The sequence below is a fragment of the Leucoraja erinacea genome, chromosome 11 (assembly GCF_028641065.1).
Source record: "Leucoraja erinacea ecotype New England chromosome 11, Leri_hhj_1, whole genome shotgun sequence".
Taxonomy (NCBI): domain Eukaryota; kingdom Metazoa; phylum Chordata; class Chondrichthyes; order Rajiformes; family Rajidae; genus Leucoraja; species Leucoraja erinaceus.
Window position 1 is genome coordinate 43,797,165 of NC_073387.1, and position 27,991 is coordinate 43,825,155.

The 27,991-nt window shown below is 41.7% G+C and overlaps 1 protein-coding gene across 1 annotated transcript; it reads right to left on the minus strand.

The window, feature by feature from the left end:
• Positions 1–14: 14 nt before the first annotated feature.
• LOC129701725 (prostate androgen-regulated mucin-like protein 1 homolog) lies at positions 15–27,991 on the minus strand. The gene is made up of 4 exons (XM_055643103.1): positions 27,557–27,991; positions 26,352–26,999; positions 3,761–3,839; positions 15–1,097 (listed from the first exon to the last, which is right to left on the minus strand). The coding sequence occupies exons 1-4, from the start codon at positions 27,639–27,641 to the stop codon at positions 1,013–1,015; spliced, it is 897 nt and encodes a 298-aa protein (XP_055499078.1). The 5' UTR covers positions 27,642–27,991; the 3' UTR covers positions 15–1,012.

Genomic DNA, 27,991 nt, shown 5'->3' on the forward strand with positions numbered 1-27,991 from the left:
GTGTGTCCCCCCCCCAGCCACCTACCCCCGCAACCGCTAGTTGGAGGAACAGAACCAATGGGTCTGCACTTGATCTAGTTTTATTTAAACCTGTAGATCAAAGGCATATATCAATTTTTCTGATATATTTTATAATGTTCATCCTTTACTACTGAGGTATTTTCATAGAATAAAGCCTTAATAAAACGTAACTTCTCACTAGTTTACAATCTACCCTTATTATTCTGAGAGCCTACAACTATGTCAATTTGATAGATGCTCTTATAATGTACCGGTTAATTTCAAGTTTGCTGGAAATCAAAGTCCCTTTACTCGAAGAAATGTTGGGATAAATATTGTGCATTCAAGATTGCCCAAACTGACAATGGCCGTAAAGCCTTTTAAGCACAAGTTACACAGTGGCATTAAATAATATGTAACATACTTGTCCTAGGAATAGGAATTGTTTCTTTATGCATTTGTTTGTACTGAGCCAAATTTGCAATCTGTATGTACAGTAGCCATATACTGACTAGGTTAAAAATATCTCAGCTTGGCACTTCAAAATAATCTACATTAGCAGAAAAAAAAATCATTTTATCAATATGCTAATAGCCTGCTAAACAAGATTTGGAGAGAATATATTCTATATTTGCAAAAATAAGCAAGCAAGATCAATACATAAAGCATTAATACAGGTTGCAGTTGCCATATAACAGGACCTGACACCGTAATTTAGTATCTTTATCAAATATACTTGGTGCCAATAACTTAAACATTGCAACAAACACTGAAATTCATTCCAAGAACTACAAAAAATGACTAACACAAAGTACTGTACTCAGGGGTAATATTGACCTTTGGCTGAGATGCAAAATTAAATTAATGCAAACCGATTATTGATCCATAACTGTCAACGTTGCTAACATCCAAGATTAATTTCACACTGTTTGTACTATTTTTTGTTTCAAACAAAAGTAAATATAGTCAGAGATTTATATGATTTCTTATCAAGTACTTTTTTGGCTTGATGTCATGAGTCTTCAAACACAGGGTTATTGTAGTTGCTCCAAGATCCAATTGGATGGTCTTCCTGTAGGCGGCTATAGAACACTCTCCTACAAAAAATAAAAAGGATTTTTAATTTTCTGCTCCACTTTTTCATTTGCGACAAAACTACTGAGCTCAGGATATCCAGGCGGAGTTAGTATGAATCAGGAAATATAAATGATCAATCAAACACTGAGCACAATCTTTTACATAGAATTAATTCACTTTTCTAAACTACTTCTTTACGGAAAAAAATTATTGTCAGGATTTCCAATTTAAAAAATCGCAGTTGAAGCCAACTGAACAGAGTGCACTGCTCTGCCATAACAAAGAAGTCTACTTGATGGTGCAGGCAAGATGCTTGTTTATACAGTACACTCAAAAAGGATTCAGACCCCTTCACTTTTTCCACATTTTGTTACATTACAACCTTATTCTAAAATTGATTAAATTCATTTTTTATCAGCAAAAACAGGTGTCTAGAAATTTTTGCAAAGAAATGAAAAATAAATAACTAAAATAATACATTTACATAAGTATTCAGACCCTTTACACAATACTTTGTTGAGGCACCTTTGGCAGTGATTACAGCCTCAAGTCTTCTTGGGTATGATGCTACAAGCTTGGCACACCTGTATTTGGGTTATTTCTTCCATTCTTCTCTGCAGATCCTCTCAAGCTCTGTCAGGTTGGATGGGAACGTCGATGCACAGATATTTTCAGGTCCCTCCAGATATATTCGATCGGGTTCAAGTCCGGGCTCTGGCTGGGCCACTCAAGGACATGCACAGACTTGTTAGGAAGCCACTCCTGTGTTGTCTTGGCTATGTGCTTAAGGTCGTTGTCCTGTTGGAAGGTGAACCTCCGCCCCAGTCTGAGGTCCAGAACGCTCTGGAGCAGGTTTTCATCAAGGATCTCTCTGTACTTTGCCCTATTCATCTTTCCCTCGTTCCTGACTAGTATCCCAGTTTCTGCCGCTGAAAAACATCTCCACAGCATGATGCTGCCACCACCATGCTTCACCGTAGGTATGGTATTGCCCAGGTCATGAGCGGTGCCTGGTTTTGAAAAAGCTACTTATCTTAACTACTAAAGCAGGTTCGCTTCTTAATAAACAGACACCACACAAACTGTTTGGTAGACCAGTTCAAAACTTTACTTAACATCGGCCGATGGAAGGGAGGGAGAACTCCAGTCAAGTGACCAACACAGACACTTGACTGTGCTCAGCCACCTTCCCTGAACAACAGAATTACATTGCTTTAAATAGGTTTTTTTTTCCCCTTATCACATTCCACAGACATTAGTCATGGTCAGAGGTACTGGAAAAGGTTTCCACAGAATGCATCACATCAAACCTTTTTTTTACATGGTACAAGATATACTAAAAACATTGTCCATTTGTTTTATCTCCAAATAGACCACCCTTGCTCTGTTCGCTGCTTCCTCTGTTATTTGGTCCCTCATAAACATAGGTCATTTGTTTACAAAGATGTGACTGTTTATTTCTCTCTTCCTTTATTGCCTCCTCCCCCATAAACATTGGTTATTTGGTTTATGGCATCTTACTTTCAAAGATATCTCTCTAGCTCCTTCACTTGGGAGACAATGTTATCTCACACACCCCGCAACCTGAGGAAAGCCTAATTTGACACTAAATATAAGCTGTAAGCTAGCCCAGAAACCTATTCAATATCTTCTTATATTTTTAACTAAAACTCGGCTTCATCAGTTTCCTCCAGACGAAAGCGGGCTGTCATGTGCCTTTTACTGAGGAGTGGCTTCCGTCTGGCCGCTCTACCATAAAGGCCTGATTGATGGAGTGCTGCCGAGATAGTTGCCTTTTTGGAAGTTCCTCCCATCTCCACAGAGGAACTGGAGCTTTGTCAGAGTGACCATCAGGTTCTTGGTCACCTCCCTGACCAAGGCCCTTCTCCCCCGATTACTCACTTTGGCCAGACGGCCAGTTCTATGAAGAGTCCTGGTGGTTTCAAAGTTCTTTCATTTAAGGATAACGGAGGCCACTGTGCTCTTCGGGACATGCAGAAATGCTGCAGAAATTGGTTTATACCCTTCCCCAGATCTGTGTCTCGACACAATCCTGTCTTTGCGGTCTACGGACAATTCCTTCGTCTTCATGCCTTGGTTTTTGCACTGTCAACCGTGGGACCTTATTTAGACAGGTGTGTGCTTTTCCAAATCATGTACAATCAATTTAATTTACCACAGGTGATCTCCAATCAAGTTGTAGAAACATCTCAAAGATAATCAATGGAAACAGGATGCAAAAAAGCTCAATTTTGAGTGTCATAGCAAAGGGTCTGAATACTTATGTAAATGTGATATTTCAGTTATTTATTTTTAATTACTTTACAAAAATTTCTAAACACCTGTGTTTTTTTATTCTGAGGTATTGTGTGTAGATTGATGATAAAAAAAAGAATTTAACTAATTTTAGAATAAGGCTGTAATGTAACAAAATGTGCAAAAAGTGAAGGGGTCTGCATACTTTCTGAATGCACGGTACACGATTATTGTAGATTCGCTGATCAAAACTGCGCTTTTGAAAATATTTGTTCTTCACTATTCATGGCTTGGTTAAATATATCCCTCTGTGGCTGGAGGGGAGCAGGGAAGTTGATGGGGGGAGGAAGAGTAATGTAATCACTACAGCTGAAAATAATACACTTTCTCTTCAGTATCATTCCACTATTAAAATGAACAAACTTACCTTTTCTTCAAATACATCACCACTCCCAATAATGCTACAGCAATAAGAATCAAACACAGTGCAACTATTAATGCTGTCTCTGTTAATAAAAAAAACAATTATTAACATCTTAATTATATATTTTCACCAAAATGAATTCAATCCCAGAAAAAATATGATCTATCTAAACTACTGAATCTCATTGTTTCCTGATGTGTATTCATTTAATAGTTCAGTTTTTAACTGAAAATCCTTTTTCTATTTTGGTGTCAAAGGTGCAAAGCTATTTTATCTGTATACGAGACCAAGTGGGACCCCTTTTCTCATAGTTGAAGATTTCTCATACCGAACTAAGAGTTGGCATGCATAAACTAAATTTCCCATTCATGTTTTAATAAATGGAGAAGGAGCAGCAACAAGTAAATAAAAACATTAAATGAAAACACAAAATGCTAGAAATACTCAACAGGTCAGCAGCAACTGTACCTTTTGGAGGAAATTCACAGTCCTAGTCCTTCCAAATACCCAGTGAAAGCTTTCTATATATTTTTGGCTAACTCAAAGGGCTGCAAAAATATTGCTGAGAATGACATCAGAGTTCATAAATAGATAGAAAATGAGATCTATCTATACTTCAAGAGGAACAAAAAATCATTTGCTAACAGGGTAGCAGAAAATAAGAAAAATGGGCTAAAGTTACACCACGGAAAGAGACGTGATTCTAGGAAAATATGCTGCAGTTTAGCATTATTACTTTCATATTTTTAATTCAATTTCCCAAGGAGAAAATCATGTAATATAATATAGAATTCAGCCACAACTGTAGTGCATCCAGTTCAGGGTGATTCAGTTTAGGAGAGATGCACAAGATTTGGAGAGGAATTTATCAAAATGATTACATGAAAGATGTGTAGACAGGAGGGGCTGTGATTGTTGTCTATGGAACATAGGCTGCAACAACCAGGTTCAGGAATAGCTACTTCCCCACAGCCATCAGGCTATCAAACCTGGCTCAGACAAAATTCTGATTATTAATAACCCATTATCTGTTATTTGCACTTTATCAGTTTATTTATTCATGTGTGTATATATTTATATCATGGTATATGGACACACTGATCTGTTTTGTAGTAAATGCCTACTATGTTCTGTGTGCTGAAGCAAAGCAAGAATTTAATTGTCCTATACAGGGACACATGACAATAAACTCACTTGAACTTGAACTAGGAGGTTGTGGAGGGGTTTGGAAGGTATTTAAAATCATGAATGATATAGACAAACTATTTTCATTGGCAGAGCACATAGAAATTCAAGCACATGTGGAAAATGTGTTTGAAACAGTGAATGGTTACAATCTTGTATGCCAGGGAACATTAAGCCACTGGTCCTATCGCTCCCAGTCATGTTTCTGTAAAGGATACAATATCCCAGTCCCATGCATCTAACATACCCCAAATTCATCCACTTTGTCTGAAATAACTGCTATTTAATCCACAATCTCCCTGCGGTGCTCCTGCTTGTCTAATGTACTGAACTTGTCATTGGATTCTGCGTCAGCTTCCAGACTTGCATCTGCCTCATTACCGTTTTGGATCCTATCCCCTCCTGCCATTCTAGTTCACCCCCCCCCCCCCAATTAGAAGCAGTAGCAAATCTGCCCGGCAAGATATTTATTCTCCTTCAGGTCAAGTACAACCCGTCCCTCTTGTACGTTACTTCTGGCTCAAAAGAAAATTCAATGATCCCAAACTCTGAATCCCTATCCCCTTCAGCTATCCATTCATCTGTCCTATCCTCTTATTTCTACATGAGATTACTTCCTTCGAGGTCCTATTTCCTAACCATTCGCCTAGCTGCCTGTATTCATTTTCCAGGACCTCATCTCTTTATTTTCGATGTGCTAACATGCAGACCAACTTCTAGCTGCTCACCCTCCCCTCTGAGAATGTTCTGCAGCTACTCAGCGACATCTTCGACCTTTGCACCAGAGCAGCACATCATTCTGGAGTTCCGTTTGCAGACACAGACTCTCATGTCCGCCCCCTATTGCATTTCCTGTCGCTCATGTCCTGTCTGACTACATCCTTCCATGGTGAATCTCAGAGGCAAAAAATTAAAATCAGTAAAATCATTGCCGCATTACCTGTGCTTTAAAAGTATCACGATAAAACAGAATAGCTCCACCAAGTGACACTAAACTTTTACTTCACTGTCCTCTCTACTTGCAAGGAGCACTGGGTAAAGCATGCTGCCTCCAACTGAAGTTTCTTCTAAAGTAATTTTGTATTTAGTTTTGGCACAATTCAAGTATATACCTCCTCTCACAGCAATCGGTATCTCTGGAGTTCTTCATGATTATGCACGGCACCAAAATAGATTGAGATGTTTACATGGAGTGGAAAATTGTACATAAGTGACATGCTAGATAGAGGGAGGACAATTATAAAGGAAACAATGGGATGAGAAATATTCCAAAAACCTGTGGAAATGGTTGAAAAGCATCTGAACTGATTAGCAGTTTTTGGCCGATGCTGGATCAAAGGAAAAGGACCAAAAATGAATAAACAACAGTGAAGAGAATGGAAATCTGGGGTGCAAAAATGAGTTTGCTAATAGCTGTTCCAGTAGCTCAGTACCTATTTTCTCAGCTACTAAATTAAAGATAATATTGCCAGAGATTATTACACGCAGTGTCCCTCTAAAGCATTTTTCTCAAAAGTATAGCAACTTGCCTATAAACACATGGAGCTAAGTTTCAAGCATGTTAACTGACAAAAAAAAAAAAAACCATAAGGAAAAAATATTTGGTTCATAGCATTTGGTTTGGTGTCTGGAATACACTGCTGTGGTTGAGAGTAGTAGTGGGGATGGTGAAGACACATTGTTATAGGATGGTGAAGACACATTGTTACCTGCCCCACCAGAGGGGAGAGAACACTCAATCACTATTACACTTCAATCAAGAACGCATATCGCTCTGTTCCCCGTGTGGCTCTGGGACTCTCTGATCATTGTCTAGTTCACCTTATTCCGACCTACAGGCAGAAACTAAAATCTACTAAGCCTGTAGTCAGAACAATGAAAAGGTGGACAAACGAGGGCATTGAAAACCTACAGTCCTGGTTTGACTGCACTGATTGAAATGTGTTCAGGGAAGCAGCCACAAGCCTCCAAGAATATACAGACACTGACATTATATGTCAGCTTTTGTGAGAGTTGCATTCCCACTAAGACCCGGATCTGGTTCAACAATGACAAGCCCTGGTTAACAGCTGAACTCAGACAGCTCCGCCAGTCTGAAGATAAGGCTTTCAAAAGTGGGAATGCAGACCTCTACAGGCAGGCCAAGTAGAAGCTGAGAAATGGAATCAGAGCTGCCAAGGAAAGTTCACTCCTACTCAAACTCCAGTCTGCAGGACTGGGCAAGTCGTCCACTACCCACCCCCTCCTTGCTGCTCAACATCAGTCTGGCCACTTCTTCATCACCAACAATAGAAATTGAGGAGGTGGAGGCTGTTCAGAAGACAGAAAAGCTGTAAATCTCCAGGACCGGACAATGTTTCCCCCTCTACCCTCAAGCTCAGTGCCGAACAACTGGCACCAGTCTACACAGACATTTTCAACCAGTCCATGCAAACCTATACTGGCCCTGCCTGCTTCAATATTGACATCCGATATTGTCCGTGTACCCAAAAAGACAAGGATTACTGGTCTTAATGACTACAGGCCTGTAGCACTGACCTCTGTAGTCATTGAATTGTAGTCAAGGCATTGTAGCCTTGAAAGACTTGTGCTGGCCCAGCTGAAAAATATCACAAACCCCCTGCTGGACCCTCTGCTGTTTGCATACCAGGCCAATAGATCAGTGGATGACGCAGTCAACCTAGGCCTGCACTTCATCCTCCAGCACCTATTTAGAAGGGAGACGAGTTTCCTCGTCTCCCTTCTAAATAGCGTACCCCTTATTCTTAAATCCTTGTTCAATACATACCAGGGCCCCATCCCCGACTCTACCTCCGCTACATCGCGACTGCTTTGGTGCCTCCTACTGCACCCGCACACAACTGACTGACTTCATCCACTTCACCACTAACTTCCATCCGGCACTCAAATACAACTGGACCATTTCTGACACTTCCCTACCATTCAGTCCATGGCCACTTCTTCATCACCAACAATAGAAATTGAGGAGGTGGAGGCTATTCAGAAGGCTTTCACCACACCAGACAGAAATTAGCTGTAATAAATGAGGCTCGCAGGGTCTCTTCCATACCCCGCACAATGTCTTTCTCCCCATCCCCCCACTAACCCCGAGTCCCAAGCTCACCTTGCCGAATACAAAAAGTAATCCTCCGGCACCTCCAACGTCCCCACACAGCCACATTTTCCCATCTCCAGTCCCTTCCGCAAACCTCCCTCCATAACTCCCTGGCCCCTGCCTGCTTCAAAGTCAACACTTGTCCCTTTATTGTCCGTGTACCCAAAAAGACAAGGATTACTGGTCTTAATGACTACAGGCCTGTAGCACTGACCTCTGTAGTCATTGAATTGTAGTCAAGGCATTGTAGCCTTGAAAGACTTGTGCTGGCCCAGCTGAAAAATATCACAAACCCCCTGCTGGACCCTCTGCTGTTTGCATACCGGGCACCGGAAATTGGAGATCATATTCCGTTTGGGGATGACCTGCAGAACAAATTCTCCCAGGCCTGCACCTCCCCTTCCTCATCCCCCTGTCTCCTCCTCCCCCAGCCTTTCCTCTTCTTTTTTTCTTTCTTGTCCCCGCCCCAGAAGGGAAGAAGGAGTTCGGCCCGAAACGTTGCCTATTTCCTTCGCTCCATTCTAAACCCGCTGAGTTTCTCCAGCTTTTTTGTTTATTCTTAAAACTTTGGCCCCTGGTTCTGGACTCCCCCAACATCGGGAACATGTTTCCTGCCTCTACCTTATCCAAACCCTTAATAATCTCAGACCCGCAGAGCATAGGCGCACCGCAAGGCTGCGCACTCTCCCCTCTCCTTTACTCTCTCTACACCAACGACTGCACCTTCACAGACTCCTCTGTCAATTTTTCCCAAGTTTGTGGATGACACAACCATGATTGGGCTGATCCAGGATGGGGAGGAATCTGCCTAGAGACAGGAAGTGACACAGCAGGCATTCTGGTGTCTTCATAACAATCTGGAGCTCAATGCTCTTCAGACAGTGGAATTGAGAGTAGACTTTAGGAGATCTCGCCCTCCCCTACCCCCACTCTCCATAAACAACACCACAGTCACATCTGTGGAGTCTTTTAAGTTCCATGGAACCATCAGCTCCAAGGAACTTAAATAGGGGCCAACCATCGACTTCACAGTCAAAAAGGCCCAACAGAGGATGTACATCCTGTAGCAGCTAAGGAAACACTATCTGCCACAGGCAATGATGGTCCAACTCTATATTGCCATCGTAGAGTCTGTTCTCACCTTCTCCATCATGGTCTGGTTTGGCTCAGCCACCAAGCACGACATCCGGAGGCTGCAGCGAATTGTTCGATCAGCTGAGAAGGTTGTTGGCTGCAACCTTCCACCGCATTGATGAATTGTACACTGCAAGGGCCAGGAAGTGGGCGGGTAAGATCATCTCTGACCCCTCTCACCCTGGCCACAAACTCTGTGAAGCACTTCCCTCAGGAAGGCCACTTCGGAACTGTCAAAGCCGCCACAGCCAGACGTAAAAAAATTGTTTTTCATAAGCAGTAGCTCTGCTCAATAACCAAAAGTCTGTAGCCTCCTTTTGGTCTGGTATTTTATTTCATTCACATGTTTAAACTATAATGTTTCATTCTTAATGTTTTTAATGTTTTAAGTTTTATTCTTAATTGTTTACTGTATGCCGTATTGTTACTTGCGAGCGGAGCACCATGGCAATTTCCTTGTATGCTTACATACTTGGCCAATAAGCTTATTCATTCATTCATTCATTCATTCATTTAAAGGGGAACTGGATAAATAGTCAATATTGCCGGCATAGCCTAAATGGACTTCTTACATATTGCAGCTTTTCTGGATTTTCATTTTTGTGAAACATAATATTGACAGACAGCAAACTCCAGGTGACACTGGTGAGATAAGCAAATGCCTAATTGAGTAGAATGCTGGGTGTGTCCTGGAGGCATTCCAATTTCCTGGGAGGGATGTCAAACATGATGCTGGTATTTTTGCAGGTGTTATTCAGAATAAGCTACTCCAATTTTGGTCCTATATACATACCTAACTTCAATGTTCCTAATCTGGTTCATTATCAAGTGTTTTATATTACCCTTATGGAGCAGTATTACAAAACACATGATAATCAACTAGAGTATATTTTGAGAATGTAAAGGCATTATATAATGCAAGTTTAGTTTAGTTTAGGAAAGAACTGCAGATGCTGGTTTAAATCGAAGATAGAACCAAAATGATGGAATAACTCAGCGGGACAGGGAGCATCCCTGGAGAGAAGGAATGTGTGATGTTTCGGGTCGAGACCCTTGTTCATATATGGACTCTTATACATTACATTAGCGAGACCAAACGCAGACTGGGTAATTGTTTCGCGGAACACCTTCGCTCAGCCAGAGTGAACCAACCGGATCTTCAGGTTGCTGGACACTTTAATTCTCCAACACATTCCTACACAAACCTTTCTGTCCTCAGTCTCCTCCATTGTCAGAGTGAGGCTAAACGCAAATTAGAGGAACAGCATCTCATATTTCACTTGGGCAGCTTACAGCCCAGTAGTATGAATATTGATTTCTCTCATGTCAGGTAGCCCCGGCATTTCCTCTCTTTCTATCCCTTCTCCCACCTAAGTCACACTGGCTTCTCATTTCCACCCTACAATCAGCTTACAATGGCATATTTCCTTTATCATCGTTACTTTTTTACATATCTTTCATTCATTATTTTTTATCTCTCCACATCACCATCTACATCTCTCGTTTACCTTATCCATAACCAGTCTGAAGAAGGGTCCCAACCCAAAATGTCACCCATTCCTTCTCTCCAGAGATGCTGTCAGTCCCACTGAGCTACTCCTGCTTTTTGTGTCTATCTTTGATGATTAGATTAGTTTAGTTTAGTTTTGAGATACAGTGTGGAATAAGTTCATAAGTGGTAGGAGCAGAATTAGGCCATTTGGCCCATCTAGTCTACGCCATTCAATCATGGCTGATCTGTCCCTCTTGACATTCTCCTGCCTTCTCCCTTTGAATCAGGCTCTTTGTCCCACTGAGTCCACGCTGGACAATGATTATCCATACACTAGTTCTATCCTATATACGAGGGATGAATTACAGAAACCAATTAACCTGCAACTGCGGAATGTGGGAGGAAACAGGAGAAAACTCACACAGTTACAAAGAGAAAGTACAAACTCCATACAGATAGCACCCTTAGTCAGGATCAAACCCGGGTCTCTGACGTTGTATGTCAACAACTCCGCCACTGCGTTACTGTGCCACCCGCAAGTTGTTGTATTTGATCATCCTGCCATGCCCCAATAACATTTTGAAAATGTGAAACATTATATAAAACAAGTTGTTTAAGAAGGAACTGCAGATGCTGGAAAATCAAAGGTACACACAAATGCTGGAGAAACTCAGCGGGTGCAGCAGCATCTATGGAGCGAAGGAGATGTCTGAAGAAGGGTTTTGGCCCGAAACGTTGCCTATCTCCTTCGCTCCATAGATGCTGCTGCACCCGCTGAGTTTCTCCAGCATTTGTGTGTACCATATAAATCAAGTTGTTGTGTCTGGTCATGCGGCTTGCTACCATCATGCGGCTTGCTACCATTATTAAATAGAACTGAAAACATGATGTGTTGCGATAGGAATGATTCGTTGAACTTAACCAATTACTGGTGCACCTTCTTGGTGCCACCTGCACTTTAATCATGGGAGATTTTGAACTTGATCATGAGCAGAAGTGAGATATGAACTCACATTTGTTTGCAGACATGAGCGTGCAAATCGGCTCAGTGTAACTTTTCATTCAGCCTGAGTTGGTTCCAAGCACTCCAGATGAAACATTCTTATTGAAAACCCAGTACCAGTGCCAGTGCTGCATGTCAGAAGAAAACTAAAAACATATATATACATCTTGAGTGTATTTTGGAAAATACAAAAGTAAGGAACATAATAGCCATGAAAACCCCAAGTTTCTTTTGCCTCGGTACTTCTGTACCTTTCCCAATATTCTGCATATATGTCAGCTATATTTTTAAGTTGTGAATGTTCCATGTAATATTACTTGTTGTACATTGTAATATATTGACAGTTTTGTTGCCATCAGTAAACATGCTATGTTGTTGGCTCTATCTTTCTTATTTTCTGCTGCCTGCCGCAACACAAAGCCTACGGACACCACTTGGGCATTAAACATGGGGTGTTGTTGCTTAAAGGAGTAGCAGGCCACGATCTAGTATGAAGGAATCAGAAAATGTAGCTCTGTAGGTACAGCATAGATTATGGTAGGCAGTGTACATTAGATATGAGTGGAACCCTGAAAATGCTCCTGAAGGTTAACAATATTGCCAAATATCCAAGGGAGAAAGCAGCAGAGAAATATGTCCATTCATGAGAAGAGTAAAGCAATATTGTTGCTGGTGACAGGCTGCAGATCTATGAGATCAGGCACCGCAAACCAGTGAGAATGGAAGAACATTTTAATCCAGTACTGTCAGAAGCATTTAAGAGCAACAAGTTTGGCATGTGTAACCAGGGACATAAAATATAAAAGACAGAAAAGTACAGCAGAGAAAGAGGCCCCTTAAACCCAACATGTCTGCGCCAAATACAATGCCAAGACGAACAGCCAATGCCAGGATTTCATCTGCCAACACAGGTGCAATATCCCTCAATTTTCTGCATATCCCTGTGTCTATCTATAAGATTCTAAAGATCCACTATTGAATCTGCCTCCACCACCACCCCTGTCTGCACGTTGCAGGCATCCATCACCCTCTGTGTAATAAACATCCTGCATATCTTTAAACTTTAAACTCTCTCACCTCAAAGCTATGCTCTCTCGTCTTTGTCAATTCCACTCTGGGAAAAAGGTTCTGCCTCTCTACCTTATCTATGCCTCTCATAATTTTACATACTTCTATCAAGTTCCCCTCAAGTTCTGGCATTCTAAAGAAAACAATCTAAGTTTGACCAACCTCTCCTTTATAGTTAAAACCCTCTAATCCAGGCAGCATTCTGATCAACTCCGTCTGCACTATCTCCAAATATTCTCACATCCTTCCTGTAATGAGGCAACCAGATCTGCATGAAATTCATATTTACTAAGTTTTGTAGAGCTGCATCATGGCTTCCTGACTCTTATGCTCAATGCCCCTCTAGGTTCCTATTAAATTATTCCCCCCTCCCTTTGAACCTATGTCCTCTGGTTCTTTATTCCCCTATTCTGGGTAAAAGACTCCGTGCATTTACCCTATCTAATTCAATCATGATCTAATACACCTCTATAACATCACCTCTCATTTTACTGTGCTCCAAGGAATAATGTCCTTGCAATTATGGACTTGGACCCAAGATCCCACTGTACATGAATGCTGTTGAAAATCTTACCATTAATTATATACTTTCTCCATATTTTTGACCTCCCATCACCTCATGCTGTCTTGGCTTAAATTCCATCTATCATTTCTCCGGCCAATTCCATAGTTAATCTATATCACTTTGATATATACATATCTATGTGTACTTTGACAGCCTTCCTCACTGTCCGCAACTCCAGCAATCTTTTTGTTGTCTGCAAACTTAATAACTAACGCATCAACATTTACATCAAAATCATTTATATACATCACACACAACAAAGATCCCAGCACACATTCTTGCAGAACTTCAAGAGTCACAGACTTCTTGCCAGAATAACTCCCTTCCACCACAAATCCCTGTCTTCTACAAAGTCAAACCTACAATTCATGTTGCTGTGAATAGTTAAATACTTGCATAATTTTATATGATAACTACATGATAGTTTGTATGAGTTTGTCATAGAGTTTTTTCAAATCTTTGAAACTGGGTGATTGTACCTTTGAGAACTGAATGCACCATTATTATGACTTTTGATAAACCAGTCACATTCAATGGTTAAGAGTTAGCTGCTTTCAATAAAGGATGTTTTATCGATAGTTCTAGCTTATATTTGCCCATATAAACAGAAACACAAAGCAGCTTCCACGCAATACACACATGAAATTAATATGTTGATATTTTTATGCTGATATTCTGCTAATTGGAGGACAAGTATAGCATAGAGTAGATGGAGACCAAGAGTAACTATTTCTATGATTCCAAATTCCTTGGATGTACAGACCTCTCAGTCTGACATTTATTTTTGAATCTAGCTAGATGAGATTGTAAATGTCTGTACAAAAGGAACTGTTTTAGGCATGATATCTAGTATCTGGATTCTCAATTTGACATACATTTTAAATGTTAAATGAACTTATCAAGTCTCCGAAACGCTTTTAACTTGATTGATCATGGATCCTCCAGATTAATTCTGGAAGCTAATACAGATAAATTTTCAACTCAGAGAGCAGTCATCAACCTAGCACAATACCTAAATAGATAATATCCTAAAAACAAAATTACTGTTTTATTATCATTGCTATGTATGCGACATGATGCTTTGACAATCATGATATGAGATAGGCTAGATGGACCAGATGCTCCTTACCTAATCAAATTTGATTGTCTGCAATAGGAAATAAATTTACCTTTATAACAAGGAGTCTGTTTTGAACATGTCATCTTGTATCCAGAATTACATTATAATCCAGAGTAAAACCAAGTTTAACCTCTGCATTCTAGGCTCATGATAATATACATGTTAGGTCCAGTGAATAAAATTACATTAGATTAAAAACAAATGCACATTCTCCTCTTGAATGTACAGACATTTGTGAAATTATGTAGTCCAGTCACATAATGCAACTAGTGTCTAAAAGGCAATGATTATATGTGGTTCCTCTGTGAAATTGCCTTGCAAAGTGGCTTAATTTATGTTACAATGCTTAGAAACTATGTTCTACACTCAGGTATCTTTCTCATTGCCTACCTTTTGAACATATGTTTGGTACAATCATATAGTATATATTCATGTATATATAATAATAATAATAATAATAATAATAATAATAATAATAATAATAATAATAATAATAATAATAATAATAATAATAATAATAATACATTTTATTTATGGGCGCCTTTCAAGAGTCTCAAGGACACCTTACAAAAATTTAGCAGGTAGAGGAAAAACATGTAAGGGGAATGAAAAAAATAGTAGAGACATGACTAGTACACAAAGTAAATACAGAATTCAATACAAAACACAGTATGAGGCAATTAATGCACAGATGAAAAGGGACGGCACGTGGGGCTAAGGATAGGCAGAGGTGAAGAGATGGTCTTGAGGCGGGACTGGAAGATGGTGAGGGACACGGAATTGTGGATCAGTTGGGGGAGGGAGTTCCAGAGCCTGGGAGCTGCCCTGGAGAAGGCTCTGTCCCCAAAACTGCGGAGGTTGGACTTGTGGATGGAGAGGAGACCAGCTGATGTGGATCTGAGGGACCGTGAGGGTTGGTAGGGGGAGAGGAGGTCAGTGAGATATGGGGGGGCCAGATGGTGGAAGGCTTTGTAGGAGAGGATCAGGATTTTGTAGGTTATCCGGTGGGAGATGGGAAGCCAGTGAAATTGTTTGAGGACTGGAGTGATGTGATGCCAGGATTTGGTATGGGTGATGAGTCGGGCGGCTGCGTTCTGGACCAGTTGGAGTCGGTTGATGTAGGTGGAGCTGATGCCAAGGAGAAGTGAGTTGCAATAGTCCAGTCAGGAGGAGATGAAGGCATGGATGAGTCTTTCAGCAGCGGGCAGTGTGAGAGAGGGTCTGAGTTTGGTGATGTTGCGGAGATGAAAGAAGGTTTTAATGACATGGCGGATGTGAGGCTCAAGGGAGAGGGTGGAATCAAAGATCACGCCAAGGTTGTGGGCCTGGGGAGATGGGGAGACAGTGGTGCCGTTGATGGTCAGAGTGGGGTTATTGATTTTGTTGAGTGTGGCTTTGGAGCCTATGAGAAGGAATTCTGTCTTATCACTGTTGAGTTTGAGGAAATTATGTTGCACATATATAGTATTATATGTGTAAGAAAGAACTGAAGATGCTAGTTTAAATCGAGGTAGATGGTTAGGAGGGGCAAGGGGCAGAGTACAGAGACCGGTCCTGTTGCTCAGAAGGGTAGGGAAAAGAAGAGGAGGGCAATAGTAATAGTTAGGGGGTCAGATAGGCGATTCTGTGGACGCAGTCAGGAGATCCGAGTGGTAGTTTGCCTCCCTGGTGCCAGGGTCTGGGATTTGTCTGAACGTGTCCAAGATATCCTGAAATGGGAGGGAGAGGAGCCTGAGGTCGTGGTACATATAGGTACCAATGACATAGGTAGAAAAAGAGAAGAGGTCCTGAAAGGAGAATTTAGTGAGTTAGGAGGAGAGTTAAGGAGAAGGACCGCAAAAGTAACAATCTCAGGATTACTGCCTGTGCCACGCGACAGTGAGAGTAGGAATGGGGTGAGGTGGAGGATAAATGCATGGCTGAAGGACATGCAGAGGGCAGGGATTCAAGCTTCTGGATCATTGGGACCTCTTTTGGGGATGGTGTGACCTGTACAAAAAGGACGGGTTGCACTTGAACCCGAGGGGGACCAATATCCTGGCGAGGAGATTTGCAAAGGCTACTGGGGAGACTTTAAACTATAACGGTTGGAGGGAGGGACTCAAATAGAGAAAGCTAGTAGATAGTGTGTGAGGCAGGAGGCAGAGAAAGGAAGCACTCAGACCCAACATGTAGGGGAGAAAGAAGAAAAAGATAATAAAGATAAAGAGAATAAGAGGTGGTGGGTTTCTTAAATGTGTATATTTTAATGCTAGGAGCATCGTAAGAAAGGTGGATGAGCTTAGAGCCTGGATTGACACCTGGAAGTATGATGTTGTGGCGATCAGTGAAACATGGTTGCAGGATGGCTGTGATTGGAAACTAAATATTCCAGGATTTCTTAGCTTCAGGTGTGATAGAATTGGAGATAGAATTGGAGAGGCAAGAGGTAGAGGTGTTGCATTGCTTGTCAGGGAAGATATTACAGCAGTGCTTTTGCAGGATAGATTAGAGGGCTCGTCGAGGGAGGCTATTTGGGAAGTTAGTGTAGAAATAGCAGGGGCTATGACAGAAATATTTCAAATGTCATTAGAAACGGGAATGGTGCCAGAGGATTGACGTACTGCGCATGTTGTTCCATTGTTTAAAAAGGGTTCTAAGAGTAAACCTAGCAATTATAGACCTGTTAGTTTGACGTCAGTGGTCGGAAAATTAATGAAAAGGATACTTAGAGATAATATATATAAGTATCTGGATAAACAGGGTCTGATTAGGAACAGTCAACATGGATTTGTGCCTGGAAGGTCATGTTTGACTAATCTTCTTGAATTTTTTGAAAAGGTTACTAGGGAAATTGATGAGGGTAATGCGGTGGATGGTGTCTATATGGACTTCAGTTAGGCCTTTGACAAGGTTCCACATGGAAGGTTGGTTAAGAAGGTTCAATTGATGTGTATTAATGGGAGGAGTAGCAAGATGAATTCAACAGTGGCTGAATGGGAGATGCCAGAGATTTTACTTCGGAGTCACGTGAGTGACTACGTGAAGAACCCCGCGAGGACGCATGCGTGCCATATCGCTACACGCATTGCGAAACAGTCAGGTGGGGTGGAACGACGTTCCCCCGCAGTGGCAGTTTTAAAAGCCGGAACCTGCAGGTAAGAGATACTCTGCGGTCTTTTGTGTTGCGGAGTTGCGGGCAGCCAGCAGCGGCCAGCGGCACATGAATCACCCGTAATGGGAACAGCTGTGCCCGACTTCGCCTCCGCACCGGCCAGATCCACTCCGCGGCCGGGCGGTAAGGCAAAACAAAAAACCAACAAAGTCGTTGACTCAGATGAGTCCGACTTAGAGCAGCCGCGAGCGGCCAGCGACCGTGAGCGCTGGAGCCGGATGGAGCGGTGTGTGGAGCAGTTGCTCCAACATGACAGGCTCCGGGAGATGGAGTCTAGTCACTGTGGGCACTATGTTAAACCCACAGCAGCACCTCTTGTAGGGCTGCACAGTGTATCTCCCTCGTCAGAGGGGAGTACTGGGGGTCAGTTCTGGGCTGATCCTGAAGAGGGGTTTGCAGAAGAGAAATCAAGTGTGCAAGGGGTGCAGGAACGTGAAAATCTGGTGGATGGTGGATGGCTGTTTGTCAGGTTGGAGGCCGGTGACTTATGGGGTGCCTCAGGGACCTGTGTTGGGCCCACTGTTGTTTGTCCTATACATCAATGATCTGGATGATGGTGTGGTAAATTGGATTAGTAAATATGCAGATGATACTAAGATAGGTGGTGTTGCGGATAATGAAGTAATTTTCAAAGTCTACAGAGAGATTTAGGCCATTTGGAAAAGTCGGCTGAAAGATGGCTGATGGAGTTTAATGCTGACAAGTGTGAGGTGCTACATCTTGGCAGGACAAATCAAAATAGGATGTACATGGTAAATGGTAGCGAATTGAGGAATGCAGTTGAACAGGGGGATCTAGGAATAACTGTGCATAGTTCCCTGAAGGTGGAATCTCATGTAGATAGGGTGGCAAAGAAAGCTTTTGGTGTGCTGGCCTTTATAAATCAGAGCATTGAGTATAGAAGTTGGGATGTAATGTTAAAATTGTACAAGGCATTGGTGAGGTAAATTCTGGAGTATGGTGTACAATTTTGGTCGCCAAATTATAGGAAAGATGTCAACAAAATAGAGAAAGTGCAGAGGAGATTTCTTAGAATGTTGCCTAGGTTTCAGCAACTAAGTTACAGTGTAAGGTTGAACAAGTTAGGTCTTTATTCTTTGGAGCGCAGAAGATTAAGGGGGGACTTGATAGAGGTCTTTAAAATGATGAGAGGGATAGACAGAGTTGACGTGGATAAGCTTTTTGAGAGTAGGGTAGATTCAAACAAGGGAAGATTCAAACAAGGGGACATGACTTGAGAACTAAGGGACAGAAGTTTAGGGGTAACATGGTTATATTATATGAGGGGGAACTTCTTTACTCAGAGAGTGGTAGCTGTGTGGAATGAGTTTCCAGTAGAAGTGGTGGAGGCAGGTTCGATTTTATCATTTAAAAATAAATTGGATAGGTATATGGAAGGGGAAGGAATGGAGGGTTATGGTCTGAGTGCAGGTAAATGGGACTAGGCGAGAATAAGTGTTCGGCACGGACTAGAAGGGCCATGATGGCCTGTTTCCATGCTGTAATTGTTATATGGTTATAGACACAAAATGCTGGAGTAACTCAGCGGGACAGGCAGCATCTCTAGAGAGAAGGAATGGGTGACGTTTCGGGCCGAGAACGTCAGTAGTCTTATATGATTTGATTGAATAGCATGCAAACAAAAGCTTTTCACTGTACCTCGATACACATAACAGTAATAAATCTAAACCTAATCATAAAGCTCAAGGACAAAAATTATTCAAACGACAGTGAGGAAATCAACAAGAGAAACAGCAATAAGAGCCCAAAGTGAATTCTGACCATTGAGTAATCTTAACCCCAGCAAGATGAGTACATCATTACAATCATTCAAGTTAGCACGCATCTTAAATAATTGCATTTTTGGGGACCCGAATAGTATTTTAAATAGAAAGGGAGAAAAGGAAACTACATATCCTATTTTGAATTAATTTTTAATCAATGCGAGATTCAAAGCAACAGATTTAGTACGTTTTAAGTGTATGGTTTACAGTACCTTTCTCTATTGTTTTCCTGTATTGTACATCATTTGTAGACGTGAAGGAGAGAAAGAAATTACAGGAAAATGGTATTACATCAGTGAAAAAGACCAATACACTGTGCACTATTCATTCAAGTTGGTGTTGTTCTGGCAAAGTCTGGATTGACTCTCCCTCCAATTTTTTACCCCTGTTCTGAAGTGCCTAGCTACCCTGTTTCAATTATGAATTTTGTGTGCAGAATATCAATTGTGAAGATTATTCAATGGCAACATGTTTTTAACCTCTATTCATTAAAAATATATTTTCCCATGATGCAGGCGACACTAATAAGACTGTGTTTATATTACCACGGTTGTTGCCCAGAGAAGATACAATAGCAATGTTTCTGGCTGTGGAAATCCCATGCTGTTTGCTTAGGTTTACAGATGCACTAAAGAAAGTATTCTGACTGGATGGATCTCAACCTGGCATGTCAACTGCTCTGCTCTTAACTGCCTGAACCTGCAGAGAGTGGGGAACAGAGACCAGTCCAACACGGGATCCTCACTTCCTTTCTTCCAGTTCTTCTTCACGGTGCATTGCATCAGATATCACAAAAATTGTGGAGTTGTAGATGGCGAAGAATGTTGTGAAAGCATACAGAGGGATATAAATCAGTTGGAAAATTGGGCAGAGCAGCGGTAGATGGAATTTGCTCATGTGTTGAGCTAATGCATTTTTTGGGGGTCAAATATTAATAGATGTAAATAAATTGCAGGAATCTCAGATATGTTGAATTACAAGGGACCTTGGATTGCAAATGTATAACTCATTGAAAATGGCAACACATGGATAGGGTGTGAAGAAAGCATTTGACATGCTTGCCTTCAGAAGACAAGATATTGAGTAGGCCTTGGTCAGGCCGTACTTACAGTGGTGTGGACAGTTCTGGTAGCCACGTCACTAGGAAGGATGTTGTAGCATTAGAAAAAGTGCAGAAGAGATTCATCAGAATGTTAAAAAAAAACTGCTGGAGGAACTTAGCAGGCCGAACAACTTTTGTGGAGGGATAGGAATTGGTATGAAAATGATGAGACCCTGCACCAGAAACCATGCACAGTCGTGACCCAAAACAATGACAAGTCCAACCCACTGAGTTCCTTCAGCAGTCTGCTTTTTGCTCCTGATTACAACATCAGCAGTCTCTTGTGTCTTCATCAGGATGTTGCCTGGAATAGCGGGCTTTACTTATAAGGAAAGTTTAGTTTAGTTTAGTTTAGTTTAGAGATACAGCATGGAAACAGGCCCATTGAGTCTGCGCCAACCAGCGACCTCCGCTCACGAATACTATTCTACACACTAGGACAATTTACAATTATACCAAGCCAATGAACCTACAAACCTGTACGTCTTTTGGAGTGTGGGAGGAAACCGAAGCACCCGGAGAAAACCCATGCCGATCACGCGGAGAACATACAAACTCCGTACAGACAACACCCGTAGTCAGGATCGAACCCGGGTCTCTGTCGCTGTGAGGCGGAAAATCTAACGCTGCACCACCGTGCCACACCAACATTGGACAGCCTTGGTTTATTCTCACTGGAATGTAGAAGGCTGAGTGGTAATCTTATAGAAGTTTATAAAATTGTGAGCATTATAGATGGAGTAATCAGAGTCATTGTCGAACAGCATGAAAACAGGCCCTTCAGCCAAACTTGTCCATGTCAACTAGGTTACCTAACCGAGCTAGTTTCACTTGCCTGTGTCCAGGCTATACCCTTCCAAACCTTTCCTATCCATATACTGGTACATATCCATATCCATTTCCTATCCATCTAGTCTTAGACTCCTGGAGGGCATAGGTTTTAGATGAAAGTGGAAGTATTTTAAAGGAGACCTGAGGGGCAGGACTTTCACACAGGATGTGCCACCAGAGGATGTGGTAGAAGCAGAGATAATTACAGAGTTTAAAGGCATTTTAGACAGATGCTTGAATATGAAAGAATGGTGGGATAGGTGCTTGATATGGGATTAGAATGGGTAGACATCATAGTAGACTTGGATGTGTTGGGTCAAGTAACCATACCTGTGCTCTACATTTCTATGACTATATTTCTAGGATGCTCTAATATCTATCTGTTAATAAAGTTTTCAAAATTATTAGGTGAGTTTGTCAGTGTGTAACAATTTCTTCAATTTTATTTGTCGGTTTATTTATTTTTAATCTGATGATAATGGAGATACAAGGTTTTACTCTTTTTTTAATAAATTGAAAAATGAAATAAATTTGGAAAAGATAGTGATAGTGAGACCTAAATAAATGAATACATGATAAATGTTTTTCTCCTGAGTCAGAAGACCTTAGTATGGAATATTAGTGAGGGGCATTTGAACATGTAAAGATGGTGAAGAAGTATTTGGATGGTTTATTTCAGAATAATGTATACATTGATTTAGTTAACTTAAATGTATTGAATTGGTGTAAATTATTTTAACTTTCAGACATCTTTAAATCTTTTAATAAGATGATTATTTTAAATTGTTTTCAAATATCTGTGAAAGTCAGAAGCTGCTCTCCACAGCACCTTGCATCCTCAATGCTGCTTTTATCAGGAAATTGATGGAAAAAGATCCATTCCAAAGTTAGTGGTACCTAAATGGGTCGGGTAGCAGCAAGCACAGGCAGTTAACCAATGTTGGAAATTCTAGGCCAAAGTAGTTCACAATAATTAGATCTAGTTCATCTCAATTGCACTGAAAATTAGCAACAAAACTACATAAATTGAACTCAATGGATATTTTGGAAATTTAGATTTTAAAATTGAATTATTTTCTTTTTCAGTTCACCCGCACTTAATCCATTTTTCATTCCTCTCTTTTTTTTCCTTCTTTATATGAATGGACATCAAATTAATTCATTAGATTTTCTCCTCATGACATGATCTATTAATTTCTTTCATATGTTTGATTATAATTATACATAGTTACTTCTTCTGTTCACTTTGGTCTTAGGCATCCTGTTTTTTTCACTGCAGTATTATCTTAGAAATTACAGCTTTCCATGCAAGATAAAAACATTACAAATCTGAATGTAGACAACAGACAATAGGTGCAGGAGTAGGCCATTCGGCCCTTTGAGCCAGCACCGCCATTCAATGTGACCATGGCTGATCATCCCCAATCAGTACCCCATTCCTGTCTTCTCCCAATATCCCCTGACTCCGCTATCTTTAAGAGCCCTATCTAGCTCTCCCTTGAAAGTTTTCAGAGAACCAGCCTCAACCACCCTCTGAGGCAGAGAATTCCACACTCACAACTCTCTGTGTGAAAAAGTGTTTCTTCACCTCCATTCTCAATGGCTTACCCCTTATTCCTAAGCTGTGGCCCCTGGTTCTGGACTCCCCCTCCTCTATCCGGTAGGCGGCGCGACTCTTGTCAGCAGCGGCCTCTGCAGCCCATCCGCGTTTTTATTATTTTTTTGTCTATGTTTCTATGTAGTTTTTGTTATTTTTTTGTTGGGGTGTGTGTGTGGGGGGGGGGGGTGGGGGGGGGGAGGGAGGGGGTAACTTTTAAATCTCTCCCTGCACGGGAGACCCGACCTTTTCTTGTCGGGTCTCCGTTGTCGTTGGGGCTGCAACGAGGAGCGGCCTCCAACAGGAGAAGACCGGGGACTCTGGTGCCGACGACTCACCTCACCGTCGCGGAGCTGGCCGAGTCCAGAGCGGGTGGAGCGGTGGTGGAGCGCTGCTGCTGCTGCTGCTGCTGCTGCTGCTGCTGCTGCTGCTGCTGCGGCCCGACCTCCGGAGATTCGGAAGCTGCAACTGCGGGTCTGGCGGACGGCGGCACCGGGAACCCGCGGGTCCCTGGAGGGAGACCGCTTTTCAGGGCTCTCACAACGGCGACTTCTCCAGCCTGAGTTGCGGGGTCGAAGAGCTCCTGGAGCGGGGCCTTACAGCACCGCCCCGTGCGGCTTGGAATGGCCGCGGGACTCTGCGAGCGCACGCCGGGGGCTCTAACATCAAGACCCGGTGTGCGACCTTGCACCACCCGACGTGGCTTAAATGGCCGCGGGACAATCGCCATCGCCAGCCGGGGGCTTTGACTTTGACTCTGACATCGGGGGGGGGAGAGTGCAGTGGAGAGATAAGTTTTTTTGGCCTTCCATCACAGCGATGTGATGGATGTTTATGTAAATTATGTTGTGTCTTGGGTCTATTTGTTTGTAATGTATGGCTGCAGAAACGGCATTTCGTTTGGACCTCAAGGGGTCCAAATGACAATTAAATTGAATCTTGAATCCTGAATCTTGAATCTCTAGTGTGTACAAACCTTTAATAATCTTATATGTTTCAATAAGAAACCCTCTCATCCTTCTAAATTCCAGAGTATACAAGCCCAGCAGCTCCATTCTCTCAGCATATGACAGTCCAAGTCACCCTGCATTCTCATAGCATCCTCCTCACAGTTCACACTGCCACCCAGCTTTGTGTCATCTGCAAATTTGCTAATGTTACTTTGAATCCCTTCATCCAAATCATTGATGTTGATTGTAAATAGCTGTGGTCCCAGCACCGAGCCTTGCAGTACCCCACTAGTCACTGCCTGCCATTCTGAAAGGGACCCGTTAATCCCTACTCTTTGTTTCCTGTCTGCCAACCACTTCTCTATCCATGTCAGCACACTACCTCCAATATCATGTGCCCTAATTTTGCCCACTAATCTCCTATGTGGGACCTTATCAAATGTTTTCTGAAAGTCCAGGTACACTACATCCACTGGCTCTCCCTTGTCCATTTTCCTAGTTACATCTTCAAAAAATTCCAGGAGATTAGTCAAGCATGATTTCCCCTTCATAAATCCATGCTGACTTGGACCGATCCTGTTACTGCTATCCAAATGTGCGGCTATTTCATCTTTTATAATTGACTCCAGCATCTTCCCCACCACCGATGTCAGGCTAACTGGTCTATAATTCCCCGTTTTCTCTCTCCCGCCTTTCTTAAAAAGTGGGATAACATTATGGATCTGCCCACTCACCCAACCTGTCCAAGTCACCCTGCATTCTCATAGCATCCTCCTCACAGTTCACACTGCCACCCAGCTTTGTGTCATCTGCAAATTTGCAAAAGGATACTTTGAATCCCTTCATCTAAATCATTGATGTATATTGTAAATAGCTGCGGTCCCAGCACCGAGCCTTGCGGTACCCCACTGCCTGCCATTCTGAAAGGAACCTGTTAATCCCTACTCTTTGTTTCCTGTTTGCCAACCAATTTTCTATCCATGTCAGCACTCTACCCTCAATACCATGTGCCCTAATTTTGCCCACTAATCTCCTGTGGGATCAAATGCTTTCTGAAAGTCCAGGAACACTACATCCACTGGCTCTCCTTTGTCCATTTTCCTAGTTACATCCTTTAAAAAATTCCAGAAGATTCCAGAAGAAAATTCCAGAAGAAATGTATGATAGTAAGATTAACTAATGGCAGAAAGTGTAAGATGTCCTGCTCCAACTATGGCCCAATGTGTTTCACAACTGACATTGAAACATACCTCAGAGGGACAACAAACCAAGATAATTCAGAATGTGGCCCAAGTCTTTCTTCACATTGCCATTTCATCATAAGATGAAGCACTTTGTTAAATATACTTTGTACATCCTTTTAAGTCTCAATATCCTTAGGATAATGCTTAACCTAATATAGCATATATATTGGCGACATTCTGGATTGTGATCCTTCTTCAGTCTGACCCGAAATGTCACCTATCCATGTACTCCAAAGATGCTGCCTGACCCAATGAATTACTCCAGCACTTTGTGTTTTTTCTTTTGTAAACTGCCATCTATGACTTATTGTGTCCCTACAACATATACAACTCTATCAAATATATTACTAAGGTTTTAAATAGGCTGGTCATTACAACATGGCTTTTCTATTTGACATCACTTGAGATGAAGCCATTGTAAATGTTACAGCTTTATGACTTTTAAACCAAGCTGCTTCCAAGAGCTATCAGGTCATTGGCTGCCCCCTGACTTATTGTGATCCTTTTCAGTCTTTTATGAGTTTACCCAAGTCTTTCTTCCACTATGGCCCAATGTGTTTCACAACTGACATTGAAACATACCTCAGAGGGACAACAAACCAAGATAATTCAGAATGTGGGCCAAGTCTTTCTTCACATTGCCATTGCATCATATGATGAAGCACTTTGTTAAATATACTTTGTACATCCTCTCAATATCCTTAGGATAATGCTTAACCTAATATAACATATATATTGGCGACATTCTGGATTGTGATCCTTCTTCAGTCTGACCCGAAATGTCACCTACCCATGTACTCCAAAGATGCTGCCTGACCCAATGAATTACTCCAGCACTTTGTGTTTTTTCTTTTGTAAACTGCCATCTACGACTTCTTGTGTCCCTACAACATATACAACTTTATCAAAGATATTACTAAGGTTTTAAATAGGCTGGTCATTACAACATGGCTTTTCTATTTGACATCACTTGAGATGAAGCCATTGTAAATGTTACAGCTTTATGATTTTTAAACCAAGCTGCTTCCAAGAGCTATCCTTTTAAATGCACTTACACATACAATGTTCTCACCATCGCCGTCATTGGCTGTTCCCCCTGCTAGTTCTACTTATTCTCACTTCAAAAGCAATGTGCAAAAAACAGAACCCAATGGACGCGGACAAAGCCCACAGTAAATATTTTACAGTGGTGCTGAATCATCGACATCTAACCGATACATCGACATATTTAAACCAGTATAAATTCTCACCTGCATTGTTTGGAGCGTTAAATCTATTTTCTCTTTCCGTGCTATTATTTGAGGGACTCTTGCTTAGTAAGGTGATTGTGCTTGAAGGCGATAACAGGGTAGTAGAAGCATCAGGTTTTGCGAAGGTGGCAGTAGAAACAGTTGTTGCAGTGATGCTATTTGTCAGGTAAGTTGACGCTCTGCTTGTCAAAGAACTATTGCTGGTGAAAGTGTGATGTGAAGTTGGCTGGGCTGTACTATTTGTCAGCGGATTATCTGATGCACTGAATTCTTTTGAATAATCATTTGTCACGTTGGGGGAGTTACTTATCACGATTACTGAACTATTAGAAGTTGCATTGTGAGCTGTCGTGTTTGGTGCGACTGTGGTAGTTGTGCTGTTTTGAAAAGTGAGGTTGAACGCCGCAGTAGAGAGCACAGAGCTTGTCGGGTGACTTGCTCTTGTTTGATTGAGGGAGGAGGATGGAGAGTTTGTTCCTGCACCTGTTTCTGAACTGCGACCTACTGTACTGTGTGCCATTTCATTTGTCAAGCTCGGGGTGGGAGGCGTGGAGGAGCTAAAAGTGGTAGATGAGTTTTCTGATAGAATTATACTGACGTCTGTTGCAAAACCTGCTTGTGCTGTTTCCTGCGCAGCCGAGTCAATGACTGGTGAAAAGAAAGGAAACTATTACCAATGATTTAGCACAAACACACACATTGCATGAGAAAACATTCATATTCGAGATATATTGTCGGTTTGAAACACAGACACATTCTTGTTCTGCCAGTTCGTTTTCTGAACCGACACCTCCGCTCTACAGACGATTGCTGTTTATTTTCAGGGACCTTACAATAAGGGCTCTCAGCCCTTCTAATTTAAGCAAAAGTTAATAGAAGACTGGCTGCCTTGTTATTCTTCGGTATTCTGTTACTACAAACCAGGCTCCGATCTGGGTCGCGTTGGAGGACCGCATCGCTGAGTGGAAAGATTCGTTTAGTTGTATAATACATTAATTGTTCAAATTAGCAAGGCCAGACCCCAAGATTTCTCTGATTAAAATGACGGTTAAGCCTGTCAAACAACTCCAACTATATTAAGAGTACGGGTATAAGAATATTTATTGATATTTTGCAATGAATGACCATGCTGTACTGAAACTAAAATTGAAGTTTTGTTAAATTTTACTTATACCTAAGAGTGGATCATTTTACATTGTACATACCTGAGGAATAAATAAAATGCTGCCACACAATGAGCATCAGTTTCGCCCACATTTTGTTTCTCGAAATTCGGGTTCCTTGAATCATCTCACAAATCGAACGAGTCTTTCAATAACTCAAGTCAAAGCCGCGAGACGTGAAATACACGCAATCAAAGCTGTAACCACAACTTCCCCGAACAGAAATTGCATGTATTGAGTGATAAACAAGGTAGCCCATATGAGCAGCAACAGTCTGCAGCCGGAACTGAAAGGAATCGACCAAGGTTTATGCCTTGCACTCCCAGTAAACTGGAGCCGTGCGTCAGTTGAACAATAGACCCAGCCCACTGCAACTTCCAACCCCCGGCGAAGATCGACTACAAGTAGAAATAATGGGAGTCATCACCGGATGCCGGGCAGCGGTGAACGCGGACTTGCAGAAATAAAATCTGAAAT

Coding starts and splice junctions, on each gene's coding strand:
- LOC129701725 (XM_055643103.1), bottom strand. CDS start 27,641: ATGATTCAAGGAACCCGAATTTCGAGAAACAAAATGTGGGCGAAACTG. Junction 27,000..27,556: donor GCATTTTATTTATTCCTCAG/GTATGTACAATG, acceptor TCTTTTCACCAG/TCATTGACTCGGCTGCGCAG. Junction 3,840..26,351: donor TAACGCTCCAAACAATGCAG/GTGAGAATTTAT, acceptor TTTTATTAACAG/AGACAGCATTAATAGTTGCA.